At 35.1% G+C, this 27833-nt stretch overlaps 1 protein-coding gene and 1 non-coding gene across 4 annotated transcripts in view; one reads left to right on the top strand and one right to left on the bottom strand.

The window, feature by feature from the left end:
* The window catches only part of CLINT1 (clathrin interactor 1), a 61288-nt gene that overhangs the window by 18513 nt on the left and 14942 nt on the right, over positions 1 to 27833 (top strand). For all 3 annotated transcript variants that reach the window (XM_037501011.2, XM_037501009.2, XM_054691762.1), the window contains exons 2-8: positions 13271 to 13375; positions 13906 to 14002; positions 15459 to 15567; positions 16464 to 16628; positions 19411 to 19588; positions 22850 to 23096; positions 26189 to 26258. In XM_037501011.2, the coding sequence (XP_037356908.1) occupies positions 13271 to 13375; positions 13906 to 14002; positions 15459 to 15567; positions 16464 to 16628; positions 19411 to 19588; positions 22850 to 23096; positions 26189 to 26258 (971 nt within the window). The remainder of the gene's footprint in view (positions 1 to 13270; positions 13376 to 13905; positions 14003 to 15458; positions 15568 to 16463; positions 16629 to 19410; positions 19589 to 22849; positions 23097 to 26188; positions 26259 to 27833) is intronic.
* Positions 19988 to 20091, bottom strand: LOC119237318 (U6 spliceosomal RNA). The gene has a single exon (XR_005123262.1). It is a non-coding gene; the product is annotated as a U6 spliceosomal RNA (small nuclear RNA).

Below are 27833 nucleotides of genomic sequence, written 5' to 3'. Positions count from 1 at the left end.
TCTCCTGTCTTGCCTGCTGCTCCCCTCAGCAGTGTATTTCAGTCAATCCACCTGTTCTGTTTCCACTCTGTCTCTGGTGACTCCTCTCACCCCCCATACCTCTGGCCTGTACGCTAGTTCCTATATGCATAAATAAAGAAATCTTTTTAAAAAATTCATAGATTTCACTGAGCATGAGTAGGGATAAGTTTGTTAGTTTTTCAGCCTTAGATTTCACATGTTAGCTCTTCACATGTTTTTATGAGACATAGAAGTCTTGTGCCAAGGTACCTTCACTTTTTTAAGTCTTTGTCAGGGTCAGTAAGTAATTTTAGGGCATATAGCAAATTAACAAGTTTTTATTGCCATGCCCCACAAAGAACTCAAATTAAAATGTTATTCCATCTTTTTTTTTTCTATTTTAAAACAACTTTTGTGAGGATGTTAATGATCATATCATCCTTTCTTGTGTGTTTATTGGTCAGTGGAGTTGTTTTAGTCTCCTCTTCATAAATTTGCTTCTTTCCTTTCCATCCCACTCTGTTACCGGGAGATCACAGACCTCATATATGTATTTGCTAGTCAGTTATTAAATACCCATTTCATGTGAGCCATTTATTATTAGGCACTGAGAAATAAAAATGCATAATCCATAGTACAGTCTGTTCTTATTATTTGAAGTAGCAAATTCTATAAAGTCACCATGAACATGAAGTTATTAGTAAAGTCTGAAGCATTGCTCCTGGGGGAGATACAGGGTTAGTTTTCTGTGAGATTCTGGTGACCATATTTTAAGTGATCAGTGCATAGCCTTATGAGATATATATATATATATATATATATATATATATATATATATATATATTTCAAATCCAGACATAACACACACCAGTTTATTTTGAAATGCAACACAGATCATTATCTTGTTAATACAACTTATTACTACATTATCAGGTAAAAACAGCTTCCAAATGAAGACCTGGGGTACAGGCCAGAGGTGTAGGGGATAAGAGGATAAGAGTGGGGAACAGAACAGGTGGAACAGAACAGGGAACAGAACAGGGGAGCAGTGGGTGAGATGGGAGAGGTCTGCTGTGCCATGTGGGCTAGCTCTGGCAGGCTAGAGTTTGAACTCATACAATGCTGCAGTGGCTGCCGATAGCTTCAAAGTGCTGAGACTTAACCCCTTGTGTCACCAAGGAGGCCCTAAAGACATTTTATTTTTAAAATATACATATATTCTGTGAGTTCAGTAACATTGAACTCAGCACCAGCACTATATATAACACAGGCCTGAGCAAAGCTGACCTAACGCAGGTATTTGCTCTGTAAGGTACTTTGCAACCTTCTTAGTTTAAGAACATTAGACAGCATTTCAGCAGTAGGTTTGGGGCCATATTACCCAGTCATCAGAAGGCACAATGATGGGAAAGCCTTGGCACTGGGTAGACACCAAAGGGACATTTGTTTATGGTATGAGAACTGAAGCATCACCCTCTCACCTCAGCTGGAAGTGTGCATGCCAAACAGCTCTGCACATGTTCACAAATGATCGTAAAAGTGCTGTGAATATAGACTGGAATTACAAAGGCATCTTAGTGAGGAAGCAAATTTGCAATCCTCAGTTAACTAAAATCAACTCTACTTGTTTTTTAAAAACATACAGGGTAGTAATTAGATTCATGATTAGCCACTGTGTAGGCAGAATATGTTTCATAAGAGTTAGAAATGTAATGTTAGATTTTATCATACAAAGGGGAGGTTAGAGGTTGGGAAGAATCGGGAAGGCTTTATTTTTTTATATTTGTTAAAAACTAGGTTTGATTTTAACTGAGAGGTGGGAATTCAGGAGTGAATAGTTAAAAGGCATGTTTAAATTTTAGCAGTATGATTATCCCATAAAAGAAATGAAACAAGTAGAATGGAAGAAAAGGCTGGGCGTAAGTTGCGGCCAGATCATCAGGTACTATCTCTAGTTCCTTTAGTACTGTTTTAATCAGAGGAAATAAGCTTTTTAAGAATTGTAATCCTTTTACTCAGAAAACATTTATTAAACATCTGCTGTCCAAAGCCTGTTCCAGACACTGGGGGACTTTTGCGTAAAGAGGAGATTTTGTGTCCCCTGGATGTTTTCAGTCCACAGGGAGAGAGGGGCGGTGAACAAGCATGCCAGTATCATTTCAGTTTTAGTTCAAGATAATGGAAAGCACAAGATGCACAAGGTAACAGGGTTATTAAATGAGGAGTAAGAAATTAAAACTTAAAGCTTAAATAAGAACTTTGCAGCAATTGGGATAAAGTTTAAAATTTTTTAAACCCAATATAAAAAAGGATACAAAAACAGTAAAATGAGTCATTTTAAATAAAAAACTAAGGTCAAAAGTAAAGATCAATCAAGTGGGTTTTTTAATATAATAAAAGTAAATGAGATGTAATGTAAAATAAAAGACTGAAAGCTAGTCAACAAATAAGAATTTAAAAACAAAAGATTAAAGGGAAAGCTATTCATAGGGTAAAAAATAAGAAGTAACAGATACTAAAAACAAGAATAGGATGGAAAGTACAAACTGACAATATTTTTGAAAGTTTGAAAAAAGGGCAATTATAAAAATAGTATATGCCCAAGTGAGTTCCTTGGGACACTTACAAGATGGGTTGTCCTTAAGATTCTAGAAATAGTGACTACATAGTCCTCTTTGGGAGACTGCAGTGCATGCCAGAGAACAGTGAAGTCCCTGAAAAGTGTCACAGTAAAAAAGTTGCCTTTGTGTGAGATAGCATTTCCCCAAGCTCCCTGTGGAACCCTTTTCTCATGTTACACCTATTAATATCTCCCATAGTATTTTTCACAAAACACTACAGTACTGTTTTAGAAAAAATAAAATGAAAATCTTAGAAGTTACAGAGCTGTATGATACAAAAGAAAGATCAGCTGAAACAAAATAGTTGAGGCCTACATGCCTGGGGAACAGTCGCCAGAGTCTACAGTGCTTTGCAGCTTTTGCAGCTGCCATGGAACAGAGAGCAACTCGAGACCATTTCCTTCTGTCCTTCTTTTCCAAAGCTGTCTTTTCAGAAAGCATACTGCTGAGCCAGGCGAGTAGAAGGTAATCCCTAGCCGAATTAAATCAGCCCAGCCCTGGGATATTTCCCTAGTAAGTGGAAAGTTTTATATACAAGTGATTTGTTTTCCTTTAAAAATCAGTTGTTTCATTGTGTAAATATAATTTTAAGTAACTGCAACTCCCATGCACACACACACACACACACACATACACGTGCACGCACGCAGAGTTTTCTTGGGTTTATCCACATACTCATATGTTTATATAGTTGATTAGTGGTTAGAGTTTGTACAGTCTTGCATTGTGACCATGAAAGGAAAAGAATTTCCTAGTGGTGCTGCCTGGGTCGGTACTGCTGCTTCGTTGTTCCAAATGCCACTTTGGGAAGTTGTTTTTCCTCCTGCTTCCCAGAATCACACCAGGACACCCCCTGCCCAAATCTTGTTTTGTAATTGCAAGCCTATCATCTGCTCAGGTGTTAAGCAACAAACGCCTGTGCTATAGAGGCAGTAGAAGGGCTTCCGCAGCAAGTCAAAACTGGTGACCCTCCCGGCATTTCCCAGTGTAATGATTTCTGTTCTTCAGAGGAAATAGTAACTGGTTATAGAGCATGGGACAGAAACTAGGATTCGCTGCCCTTCTAAAATATCTTCTGTTCAGGCAGACACCCCAGGGGGTGAATTATTGATACATGAAACTTAATTTTGGCTTTTTTGAAAGCTGAGAATTCAAATTTTGATATCTCTTAATTATAAATATAAACTTCATGCTAGATAATTTCCCTTATAGTTGCTTAGAAATCTTTTTTTTTTGCCGGGGGTGTAATTTGCTTTGGAATGCTCAACTATAATAAATGATATGAATTAGTTTAGTGAATCCCCAAAAAGCCAGGAACATTTATTTTATTAAGTGATGTCAGATTACTGCTAAAGGTAAAATTGCTCGTTAATGTAAAATAAAAACCTAGGTCATAATTGGTGGTATATCAAGATTATTTAAGGAGCATGAGTTTCAAAATACTGATTCTAGCAGTTCTGTATTAATAGATACTTACCCTGTCTGTATTGATACTCATTTCCAGCTCTTTGCCATTTCTTAGTAACAGTCCTTTCTGCCTTGCTATCGAGTTCTATCCTTGAAATTGTACTTTTTCAGTGTCTACACTGTGGGTCAGACAGGCTGCTAGCTCCCCTAACTGTAAAGTTCTGTAACAGCAAATGAGGTGTGGGTAAGTAAAGAACTTTGCCGTTCTACTCATAAGGACCTATATAGAGAATATGTTTAAGCAAAAAATAATAGTGTCAGAAAAATAACTGTGCTAGATGCTTTAAACATATTTTGCGTAATCTCCCTACTGAATCATTGGAATTACCTTCCAGATGAGGAGACAAAGTGATGGATTTGTCCAGATCACAGATATGATTCAGGCCCTATTATATCTTAACAGATCCTTGATCAGTTGTACACTTATGACTTATATACCAAATAGTCAAAAGATAAAGCAAATTATGAAAATACATGCATACATACATACATGCAGTGTTTTCCTTCAGTGTGGCCTTGTGTTTTGGAACAGTTTCTGAAATCAAGGCCCATTTTAATGTCTGAAAACTGGTTGCTATCAAATGGATTATTTTATTTGGTATTGTAACCACTGAAGTTGTAAGGAAAGGGAAATCATTTTATAGTTTCTTCCTCCCACAGGTCATAATTTAGTTGTGGACATCAGGATGTTTTTCTTGGCTTGTTCATGTAGTTTTCCTTGCACATCTGTTACATAAATTACTAAACTATGCCTTGAAAACTTGCCAGTCTAAGTCACACTTAATAGTGATCAAGAGGTCAGTACCTTTTGGGAAAAAAAAAAAAGAATTAAATGACAGTCTTTGAGGGACAGAATACCCATTACCATCATGGAATAAGTACTTTTTTGTTTTGGCTCAAATTATGTATTATTTTAGGCATTGAAATAATTCTGTGTTTTCTTGTCTTTCCCAAAATACTTACAGATAATGACATTTTATTTAACATGAGGTGTTTTAGTCACTGCTTCTGTAAGTTATCTTTTCAGTGATCAATTTATGTATTCATTCTTGTTTAGTACATAGTTTGCCATTTAAAACTAAATTGGAGTATTGGCTCTTTTAATTATTCATTTTTTTCTGACTTTGCATTCTATATAAACCATAAAATAATGATTTGGTTTCTTGTGTTTTTTGGGGGGTAGGGGGAATCTTAGGATTTCTTACTTGTGCTGGTTAAACTTTAGATAACTTCCCTATAGTTAAGTTATAGAACATAATAGTTATTGATAGTCTTAGAAATTTTACATCAGTCTGGTTAGCTTGGACCCATGCAGACTGATGGTGAATCAATACTAGAAATTTTCCTGGAATGTTAGGTAAATTCTTCCATAAGCAAGGAACCAAGTATTTCTTTAATGCACAATTTGGAATTATGTAGATTTAGAATGCTGGTTTTAAGCTTGAAATGGTTAGATAAAAATATCACTTGGAATGCAGAATAATCTATATTGGGTGTTTTTCAATATTAGAAGTGAAAGTATGTTGTAAATTAGTTAACGTCAGTTAATAATAAACATGTCCTTCCGGGTTGTTTTGGTTTTAGTTTTTTTTGTATTACATTTGCTACTATGTAACTATTCTCTTTTATGAAATGCAGTGGATTCTTGATTTTTCTGTGAAAATTTTGGCTCTTAAAAACAGATCTAGCAGATTTGATAGCAGGAAATAATGTGTAATTTTGTTATGATACAAATCTGTCTCGCATGTGTGGGAACAATTCACTTAGCTAAGCCATTCCCTGGCATCTACCTCACAGCTCAGCTTCATTGTGCTCCCGCTCCAGGGCTACGGAACAGCTTCAGTCCTTTGTGAAAAGCCACTCAAAGAAAGCCAGCCTGCAGTACTAGTTGTGAATGTGGCAGCGCCTGAGAGAATGATGAATCACAGATGGACAATGGAGAAATTTCACATTCATTTAGAAAGAAACACATTGATTGTGTTTGTTGGTAGCATGGGTTGATAACACACTCAGATCTGTATGGCGTCACTAAAAATTATGAGGAGTGTTCTGTCACACGAAAAAGTTTCTTACCTGAGAAATAAAATTTGTTGAATCTAAATATTGGTTGCCCTGTGTTGAGAAAGTATAAAAGGCATAAGGTACTTCTAACTCTAGATCTAAACTGGAAGATTATCAGGATTCAGTGCATTTTTATTTTCATAATTTTGAAGATAGTCTTCAACTAATCCTTAACAACCTTAAGAGTTTGTCTTTAAAGTCTTTTCTACCTGCATAGTGTTCAGTGCTTAATTTGTTCTGTTTCCCCTCCCCCCACAAAAATCTGAAAAATACTTTTTATAGAAAATGGTTTTTCATCTTTTCACTTTATCCGTAAGTAGAACCAAATGTCTAAAATTTTGAGTTAAGATTATAAGACTATTGAACAATGTCAATAAAGAGTGTTTAGTAGTAGTTTAGTGTTTACTCACATCAAGAGTGAGTAAAATTTTAGTCCAATTCTCCACACCCATGATACACTGGACTGAGCATCAGTATTACTGAAATTGAAGGCTAGCATTGGTCAGAATGAATCAAAGAATTTAGTAGTCAAGTTGATGCAGGAATAACTTTTGGTTTAGGAAATATAGTATTCAATCCTTTATTTTCTCACAATTTAGAACAATTAGAATTACAAAAATGACTATGCCAGTTAGGAAGACTTTCCTATTGTTTTACATCATGTGGAACAGGAGCAATTCAAGTGGTATTTTTGATGATTAATACATTTTCTGTGGTTTTTAATGTCAAAAATAGGCAGCTTGAGTTTGACCTTGGTCAGTTCTGTTTTTTTGTTGTTTTGTCTTTTTGTCTGCACCATATTTTTTAAAACTGTGTTAGGAATCCAGTTTCAGACTTGATCTTTGAGTATCCAAAATTATTCTAAATGTAGAAGTTTTAAAAAGGACTATGACTATGCTGTACATTTTAGACTTAAACAGTGATGTATGTCAATTATGTCAATAAAACTGGGGAACATGGACTATAAAACCTGGAAGTAAAACTACACTTTAGTATTTATTTGGTTTTCATTTTTTTAATTCTGACTGTATATGAAGTGCAATATTTCTATGAAATTTCTTGATTATTTTAAAAACAAAATGTTTAATCTTCAGCATTTAACATTTTAATGGTCCTTCTTGAAAAGTAAAGAAATGTAGACAGTGATTAATACAGTATAGCTGTTTGTGTGAATAAGTGAAGTCATAAGTAATCTGCACATGAGCAGTTCATATACATACAGTACAATTGGATTGAAATAGGGTGTCCTTTTTAAGTAGCCAAGTTGCTCTTTTCTGAAGATGGATAAGAGAGCCTCAGGTTTTGGATATCTTCAGTTTCAATCTTTACTTTTTCAAACTGGTTGTTTCTTTCATTTATCTTGCTTTTAAGAGCATGTGCATTAAACAGGGAAGTTCATTGGATTCATCAGTTGGATACTTTATGTTTAACCTAAATATAACCAAAGTATATAACCTATAAAATAAATATAAAATGAAACAAATATAACTTAAATAAAATAAATATAACCTAAGCAAAACCAAAGGAAATTATTTTCCCTCACCAAGAATTTACCTTTTAAAGCATAAGTTCAGCTTTTAGTTCTTTTAGTAGCGCAATGTGTGATACCACCTTATATAGTAGTCAGCAGGCTTTTTCATTTAGATTAGACTATATGTTACTGCTAGTTCTCAGATTTTAGGGCCTTGTGCCATGAGAGAAAATGCGCTTTGAAATTAGAAAACCTGCTGCAGTTTGGACATCTATTACCATTTACTAGTTATGTGATTCCTATTTAACTTCTATATTAACTGCTGTTAAATATGTTTGAAGAAGGGACTGTTGCTGGTCATGGCAGCACTAGGAAGTGGCCAGGGTTAGGTTTGGTATAGGTTTCTCCAGTACATTGCAATATTTATTTTATTAGTTTACTTCTTATATGGGGAGGGGGTACTGTAAGTTTTTTGTATCTTACCGCTGTAGCTCTGTTTTATAGCTAAGATACTACATGATCAAATGTGGTAACATTTGCTTTAACTACATGAACTCTCCTCCTGAACCAATCCCTGTAATAAGACATTTTTGAATGCGTTCTTTCATCTTTAGATTAAGAAAAAACTGATGGATAGCAAATACCCAGGCAAAATGATGAATTAGTTTTTCTACCTCCTCCATGCCATTTCTGTACAACTTCAGATTTTCTGCTAGCAGTGAAAGTTACATATTTGTTAAATTTAGGAGAACTAACTTCTTGGTTGTTGACTATAAATTTGATACCATTCTTAGGACTGTAATAATATGTAACTTGGCTTTAAAATTGAGCATTGAGCATATAAAATGTTCAGCTTGCAAATGTGATTAACATGGTAAGGCCACCCCCCTGATAAAAGGACCATGTGATATCCATTTTTATTAAGCTGTTAGAGTAGATATCCTTAAAAATGATTTCCCTAATGTTTTGGCTAAACTATAAGAAAAGTAACAATTTTTCCTGACTTGTTACCTTAGAAAACTTTTCTTCGGTCTTCAGTTTTATGAGCGTTTTGATACTTTTAAAAGTTTTTTTTAAAGATTGATACTTTCAAGGAGCGTAATAGTTTTATCTACATAAAAAATGAATCTTCTAAAATCTTTGTGGGATTGAGATTAAGAGGTGATTTGTAGGTTTAGTCAGGAATCATTCTTCTGTAATAGTTGTTTTTTTAATCCTGTTAATCTTAATTTAAATACTTAAATTGTATTTATTGTATACTTATTTTACTTTGTGTACATGTATTTTAGTTGCTACTGTGTGCTTGTTCTGATAAAACAAGACTTTGGCAGTACAGTTAATATTCATGTGGTCTACTATGATGCTTATTTTCCTTATAGATAAAATGTAGCTAGTGATGATATTTTTAATGGTATTTGATAGTTTTCCCTATATTCTTGGGGGGTGGCATTTGGAAAACACAGGAAAGTATAAAGAGAAAAAAATGTCATTACTTACGACCATTACTTTAAATGCTAACTTTATCTCTGCTCTTGCTGCCTGTTTTTTCTGTTTCAGACTATGGAACAAAACTCGAGTATGTAAAAGTCTGGAAGATGCTGCTGAATCTTTTTTTTGATTTTGAAGTGAATGGAGTCTTTATAAGAAATTTTAAACAAAAAAAGAAAACCATATTAAAAATAGAGCCTTTGGATTCCATTTTTTTTAAACAAATAAAATTTAAGGGGCAAAATGGGAAAAATACTAACTTACTCTTTTGTTACCAGTTAGGACTGGATTATACCAATACTTTACCTTTTCTCTCAGTGTATAGTTTCAGCAAAGTACATTCTTGAACTTTTGACAGGAAAAAAAATCCATAAGGACTATTCCAGTTTTTTCTTGCTGTTCATTTTACTGATAATTTTTAATGTAAATTAAAAGAAACACCGACCTGACCCGCTGTCCATTAAAGCCCCACTTTAGCTTTTACTTTTATCCAATTTTACTTATAAAACATTGAACCAAAATGTTTATCAAGTGAAATAACTGGGTATTTCACTACTACTAAGTGATGAAATAAGCAAGAAATGGGGGGAGAGGGAGGACTAGGGGGAAGAGGAGGACCAAATGAACATTAATAATTTACAAATTGAATAATCACCCTTGACTAATGGAACATTGGCTGTGTTTACGCGGCCCACAGACAGATATGTGCAGAAGTTAATGATAAACTTTAGCATCGAAGAGCCTGTGAGTGAGTGGTGATGATTGTCCATAGTTTAGTACTCTCTGGGACTCTCTTTAGTCCTCACGTACCTATTGCTGGAGAGTTGTGAAGAATTATGTGACTGTGTATAAAAGCAGTGGGAAGCAAACAGTTCTGCAAATACAAACAACAGTGATTTTAAGTGTGGATTTTATCCTTTTAAAAGAAATTGGTGTTTCAGTATTAAGATAAAATTTTCAAATATGAACAGCTTCTATTCTTTGTTCTTGGGTCATTCCCTGGCAATTTCCTATAATTTTGTTTGCAGAACAGATCCTGGACCTTTGTCTGAATTTTATTTTAAAAACTGATGAGAGAGCCCCCTCTAGTGTCTGAAATATCCACTCTTAAAACATGTCAATCATAGGAAGTTTTAGGAATTAAACTTTTTTCCTTTAACATCTGGACATGATTTTTTTTTTTAACTTTTCTTTTTTGGGGAGAAGGGGGTTATTTTCCTTTTTTAAAAAGGTCACTGGAATTATGGGTAGGGCGTGGATTGAGGGCAGCAGAAAACATGGGAAAGAAAGGATCAAAATGCTGTTTCTACCTTTTTAGAAATAGTTATTTTTGAATGACCTGGAGTAAGTCCAAACTATACAGTGTTGTTTTGTTTTAGTTTACATTTGTTTCTGAATTAAGTGCAGCTTAAAAATACTTTGTTTTGGAATTCTTGATGACATCAGATCTCATCTTAAGAGAATTCTTTCCAGTTCTGAAAGTAACAACTTCATTGGAAAATAGCTTTAAAATAGAGCCTAGTTATCTTCATGAAAGCGTTCTAACTTTTTTATTTTTTGTTGTCATTATCATTGCCATATCTTTCTGTAGATATCCTCTATCTCATGAGTGGTAAATTATCGTTTTACATAGTTCCCTTTGTTTTCAAGCAAGGAAATAAGATTCTTAAATTATTGGCTCTCTGCCACCTCTCCCTCTAAACACACAGCCCTCAAACACACAGCTTCCACTAAGAGTCTTGTGAAGGGTTATAGAAACAGAACCTTTCTCATTTGACCCATGGGCTTTTGTAACTTGAACAAGGAAAGTAGTGTTCTGAAAACTACAGCATTTATGAAAGCTCTGGTAAAAATATTTCATGTACATGGACTAGAGATTAACCCCTTTCATCTTGTTCTCCAACAAATTAAACAATGCAAACAGATTTCGAGTACATTCTTGGTAATGAAATGCTTGGGTGAATTATAATCCTAATTGCTATTGTTCATTGTCACAGCTGCATTTTGACACTTTTAAGTGCTTAAGCCAGGCGTTCTTGAGCCACTAGGATCAGCAAAAGCATTCTGAAATCCATCATTTTATGGCATCTTAAATTGTAAATCTGTCATTGGTTGCCTTTATTTTGTTTCCATTGTTGACAAATCAGAAAAAAATGTCATTATTTACATACTTACTGTTGATAGAATCATTGAGATTTTATGAAAATTCATTAATAGAAATTTTGAAGGAGTCAAACTAGTTGATATTTTAGAAGACATTTTTCCCCAATATTCAAAAGAAACAGGATTTCACTTCTTAGTTAAAAGTATTTTAAATGTAACTCTAAAGACCAGGTTTATTCTGTGATTTGCCAAGGGACTTTTATATACATAATATATATATCCTTTGACATTTGACCCAGGGCCTCCCCCCTGGCTCAGCGGCTTGAGCGCGGCACTGTGAAGCTGTCTAGCCTCTGAAGCGCGGGTTCGATTCCCACATGGAGAGGCAGACCTCTCCGGTCGCGCCCGCTGCTCCCCTCAGCAGTGCTTTCATTCTCTCTGCCTGTTCTGCTCCCTACTCTGTCTCTGGTGAATCCTCTCACCCTCCCAGACACCTCTGGCCTGTACCCCAGATATTCCATAAATAAAAAATAAATCTTTAAAAAGAAAAAAAATTTGACCCAAAACTATTTATTAGTCTCTTCCTTAAAAAAGAATTAAAGTGTTTAGGGCCTCCAGGGTGGTGCAGTGGTTGAGCATCCCCAGCTCCTCTAGGCCAGCGGGGGAGGGTCCCACATGGTGCGCAGATCTCTCCTGCTGCCAGCTGCTCCCCTCAGCAGTGTACCTCGGTCCTTCTGCCTGCTCTGCTTCCCGCTCTAGCTCTGGTGAATTCTCACCCTCCTGCACTTCTGACTGTACCCAGTGCTTGTATAAATAAATAAATAAATCTTAAAAAAAAAAAGAAAGAATTAAAGTGTTTATGTACAAATCTGAGGTTTCTTTGTATTTGAAAGAGAGATGAGTGTTAGTTTTAACCAAGCCTTCCCTTTTAAAAAATAGAACTTTTTGATGACTAAATTATACAACAAAAGGGTATATGTAATTCTCATTTTTCACTATTTCTCAGACTTAATCTTAAATGGAAGATTTGAATTACCATTCATAGGCATCTGTTTATTGATAACAGTTGTTCAATAATAATTGGAGCTCTGGATGTCAAGTGTATAATATAGTAATCACATTTTCAGAGTGTTTTTCATTCATTCCAATGTCTTTAAATTTTTAAATTCATATAAGCATGAGAGGTACTGTTTTAATAACCAAACATTTTTCTGTCTCATGTCTTAATTTTATTAGGTACTCTTTTCAAAGTTAATTCATAAAATATTGTTTAATATTTTTAAATTCTAATAGGTGAATATTGTCACTAATGATAAAAGCAAACCTTTTTTGAGCACTTTCTGCATATCAGAAACTGTTCTAATAAGTACTGCTTAATATGCTTATTATGTTTAATATGCTACCCTTCTTCCTGTTTTACATTTAGCAAACTGAGATTAAGAGAATTTAATCTTAGCCAAAGGTCAAAATCTCCTGAAGAAATATTATGTAGTCACTAAAAGTGAGGGTCGCAATATCTTTAATGACATGGAAAATGTTTAGGATAAGGAAAAATTAAAGGACCACAGTTAAATGTTCACAGTAGTTTGAACATCTTTAGAGTATTATCTTTGATTTGTTAATTTTTTAACATAATATTTATGTTTAGCTTTTATATAATTTTGCTAATTTACAGGATCTTTATGAGCAGGAAACATGAGACTGCATATAAACCAGGTTTGGTCAGAAAACAGACGACTTAGTTTTATAATAGACTCTAGCATGTTCCGTTTCTTTTTTAATTTGACCCAAAGCCATTTTTTTGTGAACTTATGCCAGCTCTAATGTAATCTCTCATCTGTATTCTTGAAGGCTAATAATAGTTAAATCTTCTTAAAGATAACGTAAGTGTGTTATAGAGTGTCCTCGGGGTAGCTTGTGCACAAAAGATGTTTTCTTTCCCACCCTGTAGAGGTATCTCATTAGGACACCCAGTAGTGTCATTATTAAGTTTTCATGTGTTTCTCAGTTTTGATTCTAATCTCTGTGCGTATGTGTGTGCATCTTTTTTTCTCTGCAGCACCAATGTGGTTATGAATTATTCAGAGATTGAGTCTAAAGTTCGAGAAGCAACGAATGATGATCCTTGGGGACCTTCTGGGCAACTCATGGGAGAGATTGCCAAGTAAGTGATAATTTGACTCAGCAGTGCAGAAAGAATCCAGGTATCTTTACACAGAAAAGTAAAATTTGTTTATAGTTTCAAACTATTTAGCTGCCAAATAAATATAAGGGAGTAAATTTTATGCAGGTTCCACTCTCCTTAAAAATTAGCTCAAACGATAAAACAAAAATTTTCTTTTTTAATGAAGTTTAGAGATGTACTGTAACTTACCATGTAAAATTTTGACAAATGCGTATAAAATAACTTGAAATAAAGTTACGGAAATTTTTTCCTGATGAACATCTGGACCAATGCCAGTGAACGAAGGACTTATAAAATGTGATATTAATTAGTGGAGTTTATGAATGTGCTAGTTATTATACAAAATATAGGAAAAACATTTTTAAGGAAGCATACTAAATTTTTTGAATTAAGCTAAGCTTGTTAATTTTTTTTAAGATCTTTGGGAGAACAGTAACTTGGAACAAGCCTGCCATCTACTGTTAAAATTAACATATTACAAACTCTTGAGAAAATTATTCTCTTTTCAGGGCTACATTTATGTATGAACAATTTCCAGAACTTATGAACATGCTTTGGTCACGAATGTTAAAAGACAACAAGAAGAATTGGAGAAGAGTTTATAAGGTATGGCCATTGGGGTTTTTTTGTTTGTTTGTTTTAATTTATGTTAAAAATAAAATGCTTGAAATTTTAAGGTGTACATACTGGTTTTCAAGGACATTAAATTCTAGAATAGAATGTTCTAAAAGAGGTAAAAGAAGTATATTTTCTATTTGCATTGTTGATTTCTAGTCACTATAAACTACTCTTAATGAAAAATGTTTAAAATTAACAATAGTACTTCAAAATGCTTAAAAGTAAATGTCTACATTTGTTGACTATTTTCTTACTAAAAATATGTGAAGAAAAATGTATGCATGTTTATAAAATGTATGAATAATTAAGATGAAAACCAGTCCAGTATAGTTTGTCTTCTCAACATAAAAATTTATGTAATTTATAACGGTATCCTGTACCAAAATGTATGTTAGTACAATTAGCGATTCTAAAACAAAATGGCTAACATTTTAAATTTACAAATATGTATTCTTAGATTCCTTTCATTTAGTTCCGATTTGTCATATAATGTAGGATTCTAAAGCATGATAATCATCTTTTTTTTCTGTCCCCACCGTATTTTCTTGCTACTTGGAATAGTTTTTATGCTTTCCAAGATGGATATAGCATCCAAATTAGAAACTTTGAAATCAGAATTTCTGACTTTCAGGAGTAAAAACCAATGCTTTATTTAGTTCCATGTTTTGATGTTGTTTGCTTCAGAGAACTTCACTGTCATTCCCTCCAAAGCACACAGTAGTTATGATGAATTAGTTGAAATTTCTGTACATTTAGTTTGTTTTATTTTAATTAGAGTTAAAAATTAGTTATCGGGTAACTACTTTTTTAAAGACTAAATTCCTGTTAGGCATGGAAGTCTTTTTGCCCCTCAGTTTCACCACCTAACTAGATCTTCATCAATCTAATTTTCTTTATCTGAGGTTTATTCCAAGTCAAGTTAGGTTCAGGGTGTACTCAGTGCTCTTCATGGTACTCACAAAGTTGTGCCATTGTCACCACTATCTAATTCCAGGAGCTTTTCACCACCCCAAAAAGAAACCCCATAAATGTAAAGATTCTTTTCTCTTGACTTATTGGCAGCACGTTTTTGAAATAAAAGCCATATCATTTAACACCCAAAATTAAATTTTATCTGTGGGGTGGGAAATGCCACCAGATCATATAATCACTAAGCATAATCATTCTCTTTGAACTAACATTTCTAACAGTTCATCAAAATCTTTTGCATATGCTATTAGTGGGCAGTTTGTTATTATTTATTATGCTTGTATGAGAGCAACCTAAAATTGATAATTTTAGACTGTACATTTAATATCTTATATAAGGTAAAGGAAATTCTCCCCAGCCACCCCACACATGAAGATTATTTATTTGCTAACGTTGGATATTTTTTTTAAACTATTTACCAGAGCTCTACCAGAATGTATTTCATTAAATCATTTGGTTCTTTGTATTCTTGCAGTCATTGCTGCTCCTAGCTTACCTCATAAGGAATGGATCAGAGCGTGTTGTTACAAGTGCCAGAGAACACATTTATGATTTGCGATCCCTGGAAAATTACCACTTTGTAGGTGAGCAATAGAAAAACCTTATAAGCAAATTAAAACAGTAGTTGGAGTTGTCAGTCACCTGAACCAGCTTAGAAGCTTCTCCGCTCTAATTAGAATGTGACTGTTGCTGGTTGTGTGACGAGTGCAGAATCCAAGACGTGGGGCCCTAGAGTATTAATTAGTGAAGACAAGAACTTGCAGAAAAGACTGGCTAATAACAACAGAACCAACACAACATGAGTGTTCGGGTTTATATTAAAATATGCACTGGAGACTGGTCCCCTGTGGTGTCCATAAAGGAATAGCTTTAATCATATGGGAAGAAAAGGTTAGAGCTCCAAAACACACACATCTGTTTGAAGCTGGGGTTTTTTTTTCCTCCTACCAAATAATATTTACTGTGCAAAGACAGCAAGGCCAGAGTGTGTTCTGAATGTGAAAGAAACTACAGAGTGAGCCACGTTCCATTTTGTAGCATGCCCCAGTTGAAAGCACCTTAAAATTCAGTTTTCAGCTACACTAAATCCTGGTAATTAGTGTTTCCAAACTTGCATTGGGGAAACCAAGGAGTTTGGGGGCTTTTCAGTCATTAAAATGTTGCAGTGGTTTTTGTTTTGTTAAAATACTATGGGAAAAGAAAATAACATTTATGAGTATAACTTCACTTCATATGGAAATTAGTAATTCTTTTTTAGTGGATCTTTAATCTTGCATAGCACCATTATCACTGGCCTTTTTGATTCATCTTTACATGCTCTTAAGAAGCCAAGGTTGCACCTCAAGACCTAAAATTTGCTGGTGGGAAAAAAGGGACAAAAGCCTCTTTCTGTTAATTTGAAATTTCTGTTTTTTGTGTTAAGGTTGTTGCATATTGACTGAATTTGTAAGGTTTTATTTATCCCTTGTCATCCTGATAGATGAGCATGGTAAGGATCAAGGTATAAATATTCGCCAAAAGGTGAAAGAATTGGTTGAGTTTGCCCAGGATGACGACAGACTTCGTGAAGAACGAAAGAAAGCAAAGAAGAACAAAGACAAGTATGTTGGGGTTTCCTCAGACAGTGTCGGAGGATTCAGATACAGTGAGTATCAAAGCCAGGCAGCACCTCTGAATCTAGGTGTATTTTAAGAATATTGCATACTGAAGACCCAAATGCTATTGTTTTCAGAAATCCATGGAGTACTAAAATACGTATGATACTCATTTTGGCTCTTACTACATTGATTTTGGGAATCTCCTTGTCTGTTTTTTACTTTCGTGTTTTCAAGAATATCATTTTAATCATTAATGATTAAATGACTGCAAACTTTGAGTTGATAAACAGAGAGTGAAGCATGCATACCCTATTTTCTTAAGGTTACCATTCTTAAAAAACCCAAAAAGGCATTTCTTTAGCTCATCCTTTAAATCAAGAAAATAAAAACTTTCAGCGAGAGATCCATCTTTCTAATTCAAAACCAACTTAGCTCTAATTTTGGCCGAAAATAAACCTCTTATAAGTTACTTCCAACCTTAGTCTCCCTTTAATTAAGTGGAGCGTTAACTTGACACAGAAAAACAGGACTGACAACGCCATCAGTTTTTCCTCTAGGCCTGTTGTTTTATTGTTCCTAATATTCTGAAGAACACACGGAATAATCATTTCATGTTTATTTTTAATGGAATAATATTTTTCGAAAATCGATTACTAGATTTTAGAAACATACAGAAATAAGAGAGCTCTTTCCCAGCATGTCCCTTTGGCTCATTCTGTCTTCTCTGAGTCTGACAATCTCTTGACCATTTTGTGAATGCACTGACAGGCTAGTACTGTGCATCTGGCAGCTGTGAAGCAAGCTTGCTTTCCAGCCTCCTTACCCAGATATATTTGGATTATACTGCAAAATCATAACTCTTCGTTGAAACTGTAAAAATCTCCTATTTCTTATTTTGTGATTACCAATAAAGTAATACCTTCACTTTTGCTCTCTGCTTTCTTGCCTTCAAAGAAAAAATAATTCACTTAGTTAACTGTTAAAGGATATCTCTAACAGCAGAACTCTTATTATGTCTAAGCATCACATAAAAGTCAATTCTTGAATTGGACAAAACTATTTCTCTTAAATAATGCCATCTTTAATAGCATTAATCTTTAATCTCTTAAATAATGATAACTATCTTTTGGAGTTTCCATTTGTTTAAGGGGGTAAGAAGTTTTTGAATTTTTTGTCCAAGTGGTTCTTTTATTCTTCGCCTTTTTTCAAAATAGCTATAATAATTTAGTGTGTTTTTGAGTAGGAATTGCCCTTCGTATCTGATTTCCTCTCTCTACTTGCTTGTAACCGTCTTTTTGCTAGCACGATGTGTAATTATATCAGATAAATTTGGAAAATTAAATGTTTTCAGATTCAGTCACAATGAATTGCAACATCTGTATTAGCAGTAGAGTTGAACATCCTGTGTATTTGCATCACATTCTTTTATAAATTACTTTTAATGCTGTGTATATTATTCAGATATTTAATCAACTTTAGCTGTTTTGTATGTTTTTCACTTGGACATCAGATAACGTCTTCAGTGCTCATTTTATATGATGTCCACCCCCCTGATTGGTTTAGTTTTCATTTTTCCTGTGAGTTTGTTTCTTTTCACTGTCTGGTTAATCACATCATTGAACTGTGTATATTCATTGTTGGGAACCACTCTTTCATAAAGACATTCTGGTTTAAATTATGTCTCGTAAACTTCATTTTGATGTGTTACATTTCAATTGTTGGTCGATTGTAGGTTCAATAAACATTTTAAAATCTAGAAATTTTGGGTTGGCAGTTTTACCAGGCAGTTCAACAAAATGTTTTTTGATCTCTAAAGGCACAGGTGCCATCAGAAAGAACTTATTAACCAACGCTCAAAACTAATGCTCAGTTAACCACTTCTTGATTATTTTGTTATTTATTAATGCCTTTTCCCCTTCTCTCCAACTTGCCTTAATTTTCCATGTTTTCTTTTTTTAATCTCACGTGACTTCTCTGTGCCTTCCATTCTGGAGTTTGGGCATGGAAGGTTCCAGTTAGTGCCTGTAATTTCTGCCTTGCCTTTAAATTCCCAAGATCAGGGACTAAAACTTTGGTATTTTAGGGGTTTTATTTACTCCCATGAACTATTCTCTTCATTCTCAAGTTCACACAGAGGCTTCCCTAGGTCTCATCAGTCCCATGTGTTTGAATACGTCATCGCTGCTCCACAGTGTTTGTGCATGTTTCATGATGCTTGTGTGTGGGGATTTTAATAGTTAGAATATACTTTCCTTGTAACCTTAATTAAATGATTCTTTCTCGTGCCGTGATAGCCATTGAGTTTTTGTTCAAGTTTGATACTAGACAGATAGAAGTCTACAGAATATTAGGGCTTACAGCATTCAGAGTGGTGTTTTTTATAGTTGTGTTTTTTAAGAGAGTGTTGCTATCCACTACTTTTCTAATAATTGAAAAAACATTAAGAAACAGGAATGAAATACAATGCATTAAATGACTTATAAAAACAAAAAGATTTCATCTCTCTTTTGCTTAGACAGCCTGTTGGTTTTTGTGTTTCCTCTCCTCATTTCAACAGCTTTATTTTAAGAACTTATGATATGCTGTGCTGTGCATGAAGGTTGTGTAAGTTATCATAAACAAAAGCTTTTGAATCTGCATTCCTGCCACTTAATGACTGGCACTACATGCTGTGCCTTGCTGTAATTGTGTTGATTCAGCACTGTGGGAGCTTTCTGTTTTCCTTTGAAAACTATTTTATTATGAGGGAAAGCTTAAGAAATAAGGACTGGAGACACCTTTTGAATTTAATGCCCTTAGAGTTGTTTCTCTTTTTAATGCTTTATGTAGGTGAAAGATATGATCCTGAACCCAAATCAAAATGGGATGAGGAGTGGGATAAAAACAAGAGTGCTTTTCCATTCAGTGATAAATTAGGTGAACTGAGTGATAAAATTGGAAGCACAATTGATGACACCATCAGCAAGTTCCGGAGGAAAGACAGAGAAGACTCTCCAGAAAGATGCAGGTATTAACACTTTGTCTCCGGGTCTCTTAGAAAGGGTACTAAATTTATGCAGCTGGTTATTTTGGTTTTGGGCATTAGCATTTTTTGAATTTCAGCTCTTTTTATAAAAATACATTTTATTATTTTAGAGTAATTTTAAGTTCACAGGAAAATTGTACATAAAGTACAGGGTCACCATATAACACCCTCCACACACATACAGGGTTTACCCTGTTCCTAATATCATGCATTACTGTGGTATACTTTACTAACAGTTGATAACCAATGTTAATATACTGTTAATATCTAGAGTCTAGTTTTTGCATTTGGATTCACTATGTAGAGCAGTTGATAAATGCACACTAGCCACCATTGCAGAATTGTGCAGAGTAATTTCACTGCCCTGAAAATGCTCTGTGCAAAAATCTGGAACAATTCTTGAATTTGCATGTCATCCTGGCACAGAGAATGCTAACTTTCTCCATGTTGTTCCATTTGAGTATATTTGCTACTGATTCAAGCATATTGTTTTTAAGATGCTAGGTCAAACATCTTTTGTAATTCGTATTAACACACTTTCCCTGTTACCTATGCATACATCTGAAGTTGATCACATTTCCTATATGTTTTTATTCAGACTGACGATTAGAAATTTTTTTTTTCTCAGTAAGAATTTTCACAGCATATTTTGCATTTGAATTTCAGATGATCCAAGGATCTCTGAGGTATTGCTGTAGGACGACGGAGTTAATATATATTAAGTTTAAACAATAAAATTGAAGGATTTGAGGTTTAACTCACTATGCCATTTCGTTGTGGTTCTGTGCTAGCTAGAGTATACAAAATAGTAAAACCAAGTGAAATTTTTGACTAAAATGTTTTTCAGTATATGTTTTCAAAAACTACATTTTCTGATGGTAGGCATTTGTATTTAGTTTCATATAGAAAAGTATTAGGAACTTTTCAGTATTCACTTTTGTTCTAAAGTGGTTTTTCCTCCAGTTCAAAGGGCCGTTCCTCAGTCTGTATGCACATAATTTGCAAATCAAGTTGTATGAGACTGTCATTTGTGCGCAACAAGATCTCTGTTAGATAGGCTAGAGTAGGGCTGTTAACCCTTATTTTTTAGAAATAAAACCTGAGGTCCAATCAGGCTGTATGCAGCTTGCCTGAAGTAACAGTTAGTGATGCAATCTAGTCATCAAGTGAGTTCTTACAGCTTCTCTTTACTTCCTAAAAAAAAAACTTAAGTTTATAGGGATCATTAGAAATAAATTAAAATAAAAGCTTGAAACTACTCAAGTTCTTTTTAGTTTGTTTCCATATTAAATCCCTGGAATTTCTGTCATTTTCAAAATTATTTCTGGAATGTGATCTTGAATAGCCAAATTTATTTTTAGTATATCTTTGAATTTATCTATTTTACAACTATACTTCTACCTCTTTTATACTGCAAGAGTATGCATACAATAATTAATACCAGATTTTGGGAAATGGTACCTATGTCAAATAATCTGTACAATTTTTCCCTCATTAATGTTTTGTGGCCTGTGTGTTTATGTTTTTGATTTTGTTGAGAAAACATAGAGGCCATATATACTCTGATCTTCCATGAAGAAGTAAGAATCAGACAAGTAGGCTGGTTGGAGATCACCTATCTGTATCATTGGTCGTTACTTTATTTCCTTGATTTGCCTTCATTTTTTTCTTTTTTTCTGTTTCTCTCTTATTTTTCTTATTCTGTATTGTCTCTAAGACAAGATATGCTAAAATCCCTAAATCTTTTATATAGAGTATTAAAAATGTTGAAAATATATTGTATATTGTTTTATAATTAAAAGTCATACCAGGAACATCTTGGAGTATTTATGAGAGAAGAATAGATTTATAGACAGAGTTTAGTGTGATATCCTTGGCATGTTAACTAGAACTTTAGACTTCTTAGTTCATTTATTAGGTTCAAGACATTTCTGATCATTGATCTAAAACTTCTGTTTCATGCTGTGCTAGTCAGGTTTATATTCTCAACTTGTAAAGAAATTATCTTGCACTGACATCAGATTGGAACCACAAGGTAAGAAGTTATCATTTTACTTATAGGACTGAAGGTAGGAATCTTTAGGTCATCTGTTGCTGAAGAATTAGTGACAAGGACATTTGAATATTTAATCAGAACTTGCAGTCCCCAAAATGCTTGGAGGTAAAAATACATTTAACCCTTTTGTTCTGTGTGGGAGGCCATTCTTGATTCTTATAGAGGTTCCTAATTGGTTTATATGTAAAGTAAAAATTGCTTTAGATTAGTCTGTAGTTAAATTGAATAAGTAATAGCCATAGTTTTAAAGATAATTGTAAGTGTTTTATTTCAGGATATTTACAAATTAAACCACCTACTCTAAAATTAAGTAATATGGATAATGGAACATATTTCAGGTATTTTCTGTCTGTCCCACATGCAGAAAAAAGCCCAGTGCCTTCTTATTGGAGAGTAGATGAGTGCTTACATTTTTAATTTGTGACATATGAAAAACCCAGTTTTTCACTCACTATGTACTTTTTTCTTTTGTGCTGTTGAAAAAGGAAGAGGAAAAAAAACTCAATGTGCCTGAAAGGAATTATTTCAAAACATTTTAAATATATTTAAGTTTTCTGTAGAGCAATTTTCAGTGTTGTGTTTGATCTCCTGATACCTGTTAAAATAGCACATAATTGTAAAGTGCATTAGCATTTACAGATGAGAATTTAATCATTTGGATTCAAACAGGATAACATTTAAAAGGTATTCAGTGAAATTGTAATATTAGGTATGTGCATTAGTATATGAGAGTCAGTGACAGAATTATTATATAAGTGAAACTATAGTCTTTTGCATTCAACCTATTTCAAGAAAATGGTTATCAAATGCAGATATTTGCTCTCTCCAGGTCTCATCAGTTGATAATCCTGTTATTTTTTAATAAAAGTTTAGATCCATAACAAATAAGCACTTGAATTATTTCAGACTTTTTTATTAGCACGCATTTTTGTCAAAACTTTTCTGTAGCAATATTTTCTACTTATCAAGGGAATTCAGCAGGATCCCCCTTTCTTTCTCCTCAACGCACACACAAATCATTATTCAGATAGTTTAGATAACATTCTATTGATCCCTCTCAGATTGTCAAAATATGAAATTTTGAAGTTTCCACATCTGAAATGCTTAAGCTCAAATCACTGAGAGCACCATTTTGAAAATAATCCCTACTCCTGGTATTATTTTGCTTCATTTTTAATATCTTTTAGTGACAGCGATGAGGAAAAGAAAGCGAGAAGAGGCAGATCTCCCAAAGGTGAATTCAAAGATGAAGAGGAGACTGTGACAACAAAGCATATCCATATCACACAAGCCACAGAAACCACTACAACCAGACACAAGCGCACAGCAAATCCTTCCAAAACCATTGACCTTGGAGCAGCAGCACACTACACGGGAGACAAAGCAGGTCCAGATCAGAACGCTTCAAGTCATGCCCCTCAGTCTTCAGTGAAGGTGGGATGGCACTGCTTCACAATGTACATTGCTTTCACAATGACTGCACTGGAAGGCAGGCATTTCTAGGCAGTCATATTAATTATATAGATCATCTGGCATGTTTCATTCGGAGTCATTACTAATAAGAAATCTCTTTGGGAGATGAAAGCTGCCCAGTTGCTGAGTGATTGTATACATACTTTCTGTGAATGTAGAAATTATATTCTTGGTTCATTTGATAAAAGTGGTGAATCAATGCAGTGCATCTGTTTCCTTCTAGACACCACGACTGGTTAACCAAACACAAGATTCACAAAGGAAATCATAGGAATATTTGAGAGTTGTAAGAAATGACAAAGCGGGACTAAGTAGCTATGTGGGAAATGGTGTCTGTGAAGGGAGGGCTGGCTTATTTGCCTGTAGTCACAGTTGATGAGTAGCAAAACTGCTTTCTGGACCTTTTTTTTTTTTTTTTTTTTTTAAGATTTTTATTTATTTATTTATACAAGCACTGGGTACAGTCAGAAGTGTGGGAGGGTGAGAGAATTCACCAGAGCCAGAGTAGGGAGCAGAATAGGCAGACAGACGAAGTATACTGCTGAGGGAAGCAGTGGGCGGCAGGAGAGGTCTGCACGCCGTGTGGGACCCTCACCCAGCGGTCGGGGATCGAACCGGTGCTGCAGAGGCTGCGGGCAGCTTTGCCCAGTGCTCAACCGCTGCGCCACTGGGGAGGCCTGTTTCCTGGACCGTCTTCATTTTTTTTTTTTTTTTTTTTTACCACAAAAATGAAAGCCAACTAACAGATACCTGGTCACACGCTAGTCTTTGGACAGAAATATGCCGAAGGGGGAAATTTGACCAGAAGGCTGAATTGTTTTTAACACTTTTCCCCCCTGCTACTGGTGTTTACCCAACTTGTCACTCTGCATCAGAAATAGCTCAGGGCTAGGAAACATTTTTCTAATGTATCCTGCAAATTGTAATTAACTCTAGAAGTAGTGCTAGTCCTACATAGTGGCAGGAACAAGCACTTTGTCAGCCTTTGCCACATATCTTCTGGAATGCTATATCATTTCCTCCATATTGTGCTGTTTTTAGTTTCATTTTTTTTAATTAATTTATTTGTTTGTACATACAAGCACTGGGTACAGTCAGACGCGCGGGAGGGTGAGAGAATTCACCAGAGCCAGAGCAGGGAGCAGAGCAGGCAGAAGGACCGAAGTACACTGCTGAGGGGAGCAGCGAGCGGCAGGAGAGGTCTGCGCGCCATGCGGGACCCTCCTCCGGTGGCCGGGGAGCAGCTGGGGATCAAACCGACGCTGCAGAGGCAGCTTTGCAACCCAGCGCTCTACCGCTGCGCCACCGGGGAGGCCCTGTTTTTAGTTTTGATGAAAGCTTCACAATTATAACTCAACTTTAGTTGTAGTTGAAGAGGGGGATTAACTCTGCTTTTTTTGTGCTCCTGGTATTTCCCTGTTCTGATGGCTGTATAGGATGTGGTAGATAAAAGATAGTCACCATTAAAACCTACATGTGTGATGGCTGCAATATGGAGAATTCATTCAAGGTTGCATGTGGAAAATCATCCAAGCTGTACCTTTATAAATTGAGACATTTTTATCTCAGAGGATTGTAATCAGTTTTTTTTAAGGTTTATTTATTTATGCATGCAAGTGCTAGGGTATAGGCCAGAGGTGTGGGGGGTGAGAGGATTCACTAGAGACAGATTGGGGAGCAGAGCAGGCGGATCCACTGAAATACACTGCTGAGGGAGCAATAGGCGAGACAGGAGAGGTCGGCTGTGCCATGTGGATTAGCTCCCTGGCCCGGGATCAAACTCATGCTGCAGTGGCTGCCAATAGCTTCACAGTGCTGACACTTAACCCCTTGCACCACCAGGGAGGCCCCCTGTAAATATCTTTTTGTAGTACAACCTGAACATAGGTTACTCTGCCATAAACACTTTGTTTTTTTTTTTTTTTAAAGATTTATTTATTTTTTTATTTATACAAGCACTGGGTACAGTCAGAAGCGCGGGAGGGTGAGAGAATTCACCAGAGCCAGAGCGGGGAGCAGAGCAGGCAGAAGGACCAAAGCACACTGCTGAGGGGAGCAGCTGGCGGCAGGAGAGGTCTGCGTGCCATGTGGGACCCTCCTCCAGGGCCGGGGAGCAGATGGGGATCAAACCGGCGCTGCAGAGGCTGCGGGCAGCTTCGCAACCCAGCGCTCAACCACTGCGCCACCAGGAGGCCCCATAAACACTTTCTATTTGTAGTTTTTACTACAAAAAAATGTCTAGGAGGTTGAAGTTCTTGCAGATTTACTCAGTTGTTTTCACTCAATCTCAAGATCTTTTTGAATCACAGTTCAGTATTTTAATCTTCAAAGCTCAAATTAAATTGCTTAGGAACTTACAGTATCATCATTGCCTTGCAGTTCTGTTGTGATTTACTGTGTATGAATTGAACAAGCAGGACTTACACTTCAGGATGCTTAGGACTAGGGATAAGAGAAAGTATGTTCAAACTGCAACTTCACAGTGTAGTTTTGAAACTACAAATACTATAAAACAACTAGGTGTCTCAGTCTAGTAATAGAATTAAAATGACATAGTAGTATTCTACTACATACAGTCACAGAATTGTAGAATTTTAGAGCTGACTAGCATCTCAGACCTTGGAATTGTTCAGGCAACTTTGTAAGACTGTACAGGCCAGCATGGCATTCTGAACAGGACTCAGGTTGTGATGGGACTGGGATCTACATATTTGTTAGTACTGTTCTCAAATGATTGTGGATTGAGAATGAAGATCTAAGTGGGATCTGAAAGGTATATTTTCCAGAGTAAAATGTAGTAAGAAAAGACATAGGAAAGAAAGGAATGTGGATGTTAGGGGCTTTTACAGTGCTAGGAATAGAATTATTTTAAAATACTGCCTCTCTATAAAGATGTAAGGATACTTCCCCCCCTTTCCTCCAGAAAATTAAGTATGTACTTATTAAGGTAATTGCTGGTGTTTTATGTCTAAGTGGGAGAAGTGAATAGAGCAGATCTAGGAAAAAAATAGTAAAAATGTGTTTTCTCAGCTTGTTCATTGTATTTGTTCCAGACCTCAGTGCCTAGCAGCAGGTCGTCTGGTGACCTTGTTGATCTGTTTGATGGCACCAGCCAGTCAACAGGTAAGCTTCCATAGCCTATCTTCTTTCTTTTTAGAAATCTTAGTTTTAGGGTAATTTTTAACGCCAAATAAAAAATTGAATGAAAAATAATGCTTTTTTGTGTGTTGGATTTCTTTTTAATGTGAAATTAGTGAGACATATGCATTATTTGAAGGGAATTGTTTAATTACCTAAAATAAGAAAGATGGTGCTTAAATATTTGACTGAAAATTCAGTAATCTTTCTCTCTTCTTAATTTCTTTAGCAGTATTTGGAGTCCTTTGCTTTCCATGCAGAACTATTCACTGTCTTTCCCTCTGTCTTCCCCGTAATCTTCATTCTGTTACTCAATAGCCATGCCTAAACCCCATTTGAACTTTTCATTCAAATTATTTGTTGAACCAGACACTGGTCTGGGTGCTGGAGGTATAGTGTTTTTTCAGTAAAACAGTTCTTGCCCTCATGGGAAGGTCAAATAGAGGAAGTAATCCTTAATCAAAAAATTGTAAATAGTTCCCTACTTAGAAACATGAAGAGTACTGTGGAGAAAGGGGCATGTGACCTGACATATCTTAAGAGATTTGAGCAAAAGTCCATTGACCAGAATTTTTTCATATATAGGATTGCTGATATCTTCAGTTTGATTTCCAGTATATGCTAGATTTTGAACAATTAATTCCCTATAAACTTTTTTAAGAAAATAGATATTTTAGTTGCATTTGATGATTATGGAGTTTTAGTAAACTCCTGTCCTTCAAGTCAAAAGAGCTTAAGAATGACAACTTCTGTTTAATGGCAGTCTTTCCCAACCTGTTTTAGAGTTCATTTCATGTTCAAATGTAGATGTCACGATTGGAGTATAACTGTTGTGCACAGTGAGCCTATTATTCCTAGTTCTATACAATGATTTTTAAAAGCAGCGTTGTTTTGTTTTTTTTCCTATCTTATACATTTATTTTGTGTGTGTGTACAACTTTGTTTATTTTTTAAATATTGGTTTTTTTACATAATTTTTCATTTTTAAACAATATTTCCTTCCCCCCACCCCCTCAAGTGCAGTCCCCATAGAGTTTCCTTCACCAATGCACCTGTGCACCATCACCTCAGTCCCCTGTGCTCCTCCCTCCCTCCCTCTGATCCCTCTCCCTCCTTCTCCCCTGCAGGATGTCTCTGATTTACAATTGTGTTTTTGCTTTGTTGTGTTTTGTACTGTTACTATTGTTTTATACTGATGTCTTATTTGGTTCACCAATATTCCTAAAAGCAGCATTATTTTAAAATTAATGTTTAAGTGGAAATCTGTGATGGAAATTACTTTTCATTGATAGTTTAGTACATGTTGATGTTTAGTACATGTAATTAATATAAAGTATTATTTTCTCCTAGCATATTATCATAAAATTCTTGAACTGGGAGTAAATTCATAGGGTATCTGGTTCAGGCTAGGTTCTGAAATTCTCTAATTCCCATTCTCTTTTTTTCTGTAACTTTTTAACTGTTCATAAAATTATTCTTTAAGATCTGTTGAGCTGTCATGCTCAAGGTCACAAATACAACTACAGTAGTTGTTTAACGATATATATGCTGTCTTCTTGT

Source organism: Talpa occidentalis, unplaced genomic scaffold (genome assembly GCF_014898055.3).
Source record: "Talpa occidentalis isolate TD23 unplaced genomic scaffold, MPIMG_talOcc4v2.1 talOcc4.9, whole genome shotgun sequence".
Lineage (NCBI taxonomy): Eukaryota > Metazoa > Chordata > Mammalia > Eulipotyphla > Talpidae > Talpa > Talpa occidentalis.
This window is presented reverse-complemented; position numbering and strand designations above follow the sequence as displayed.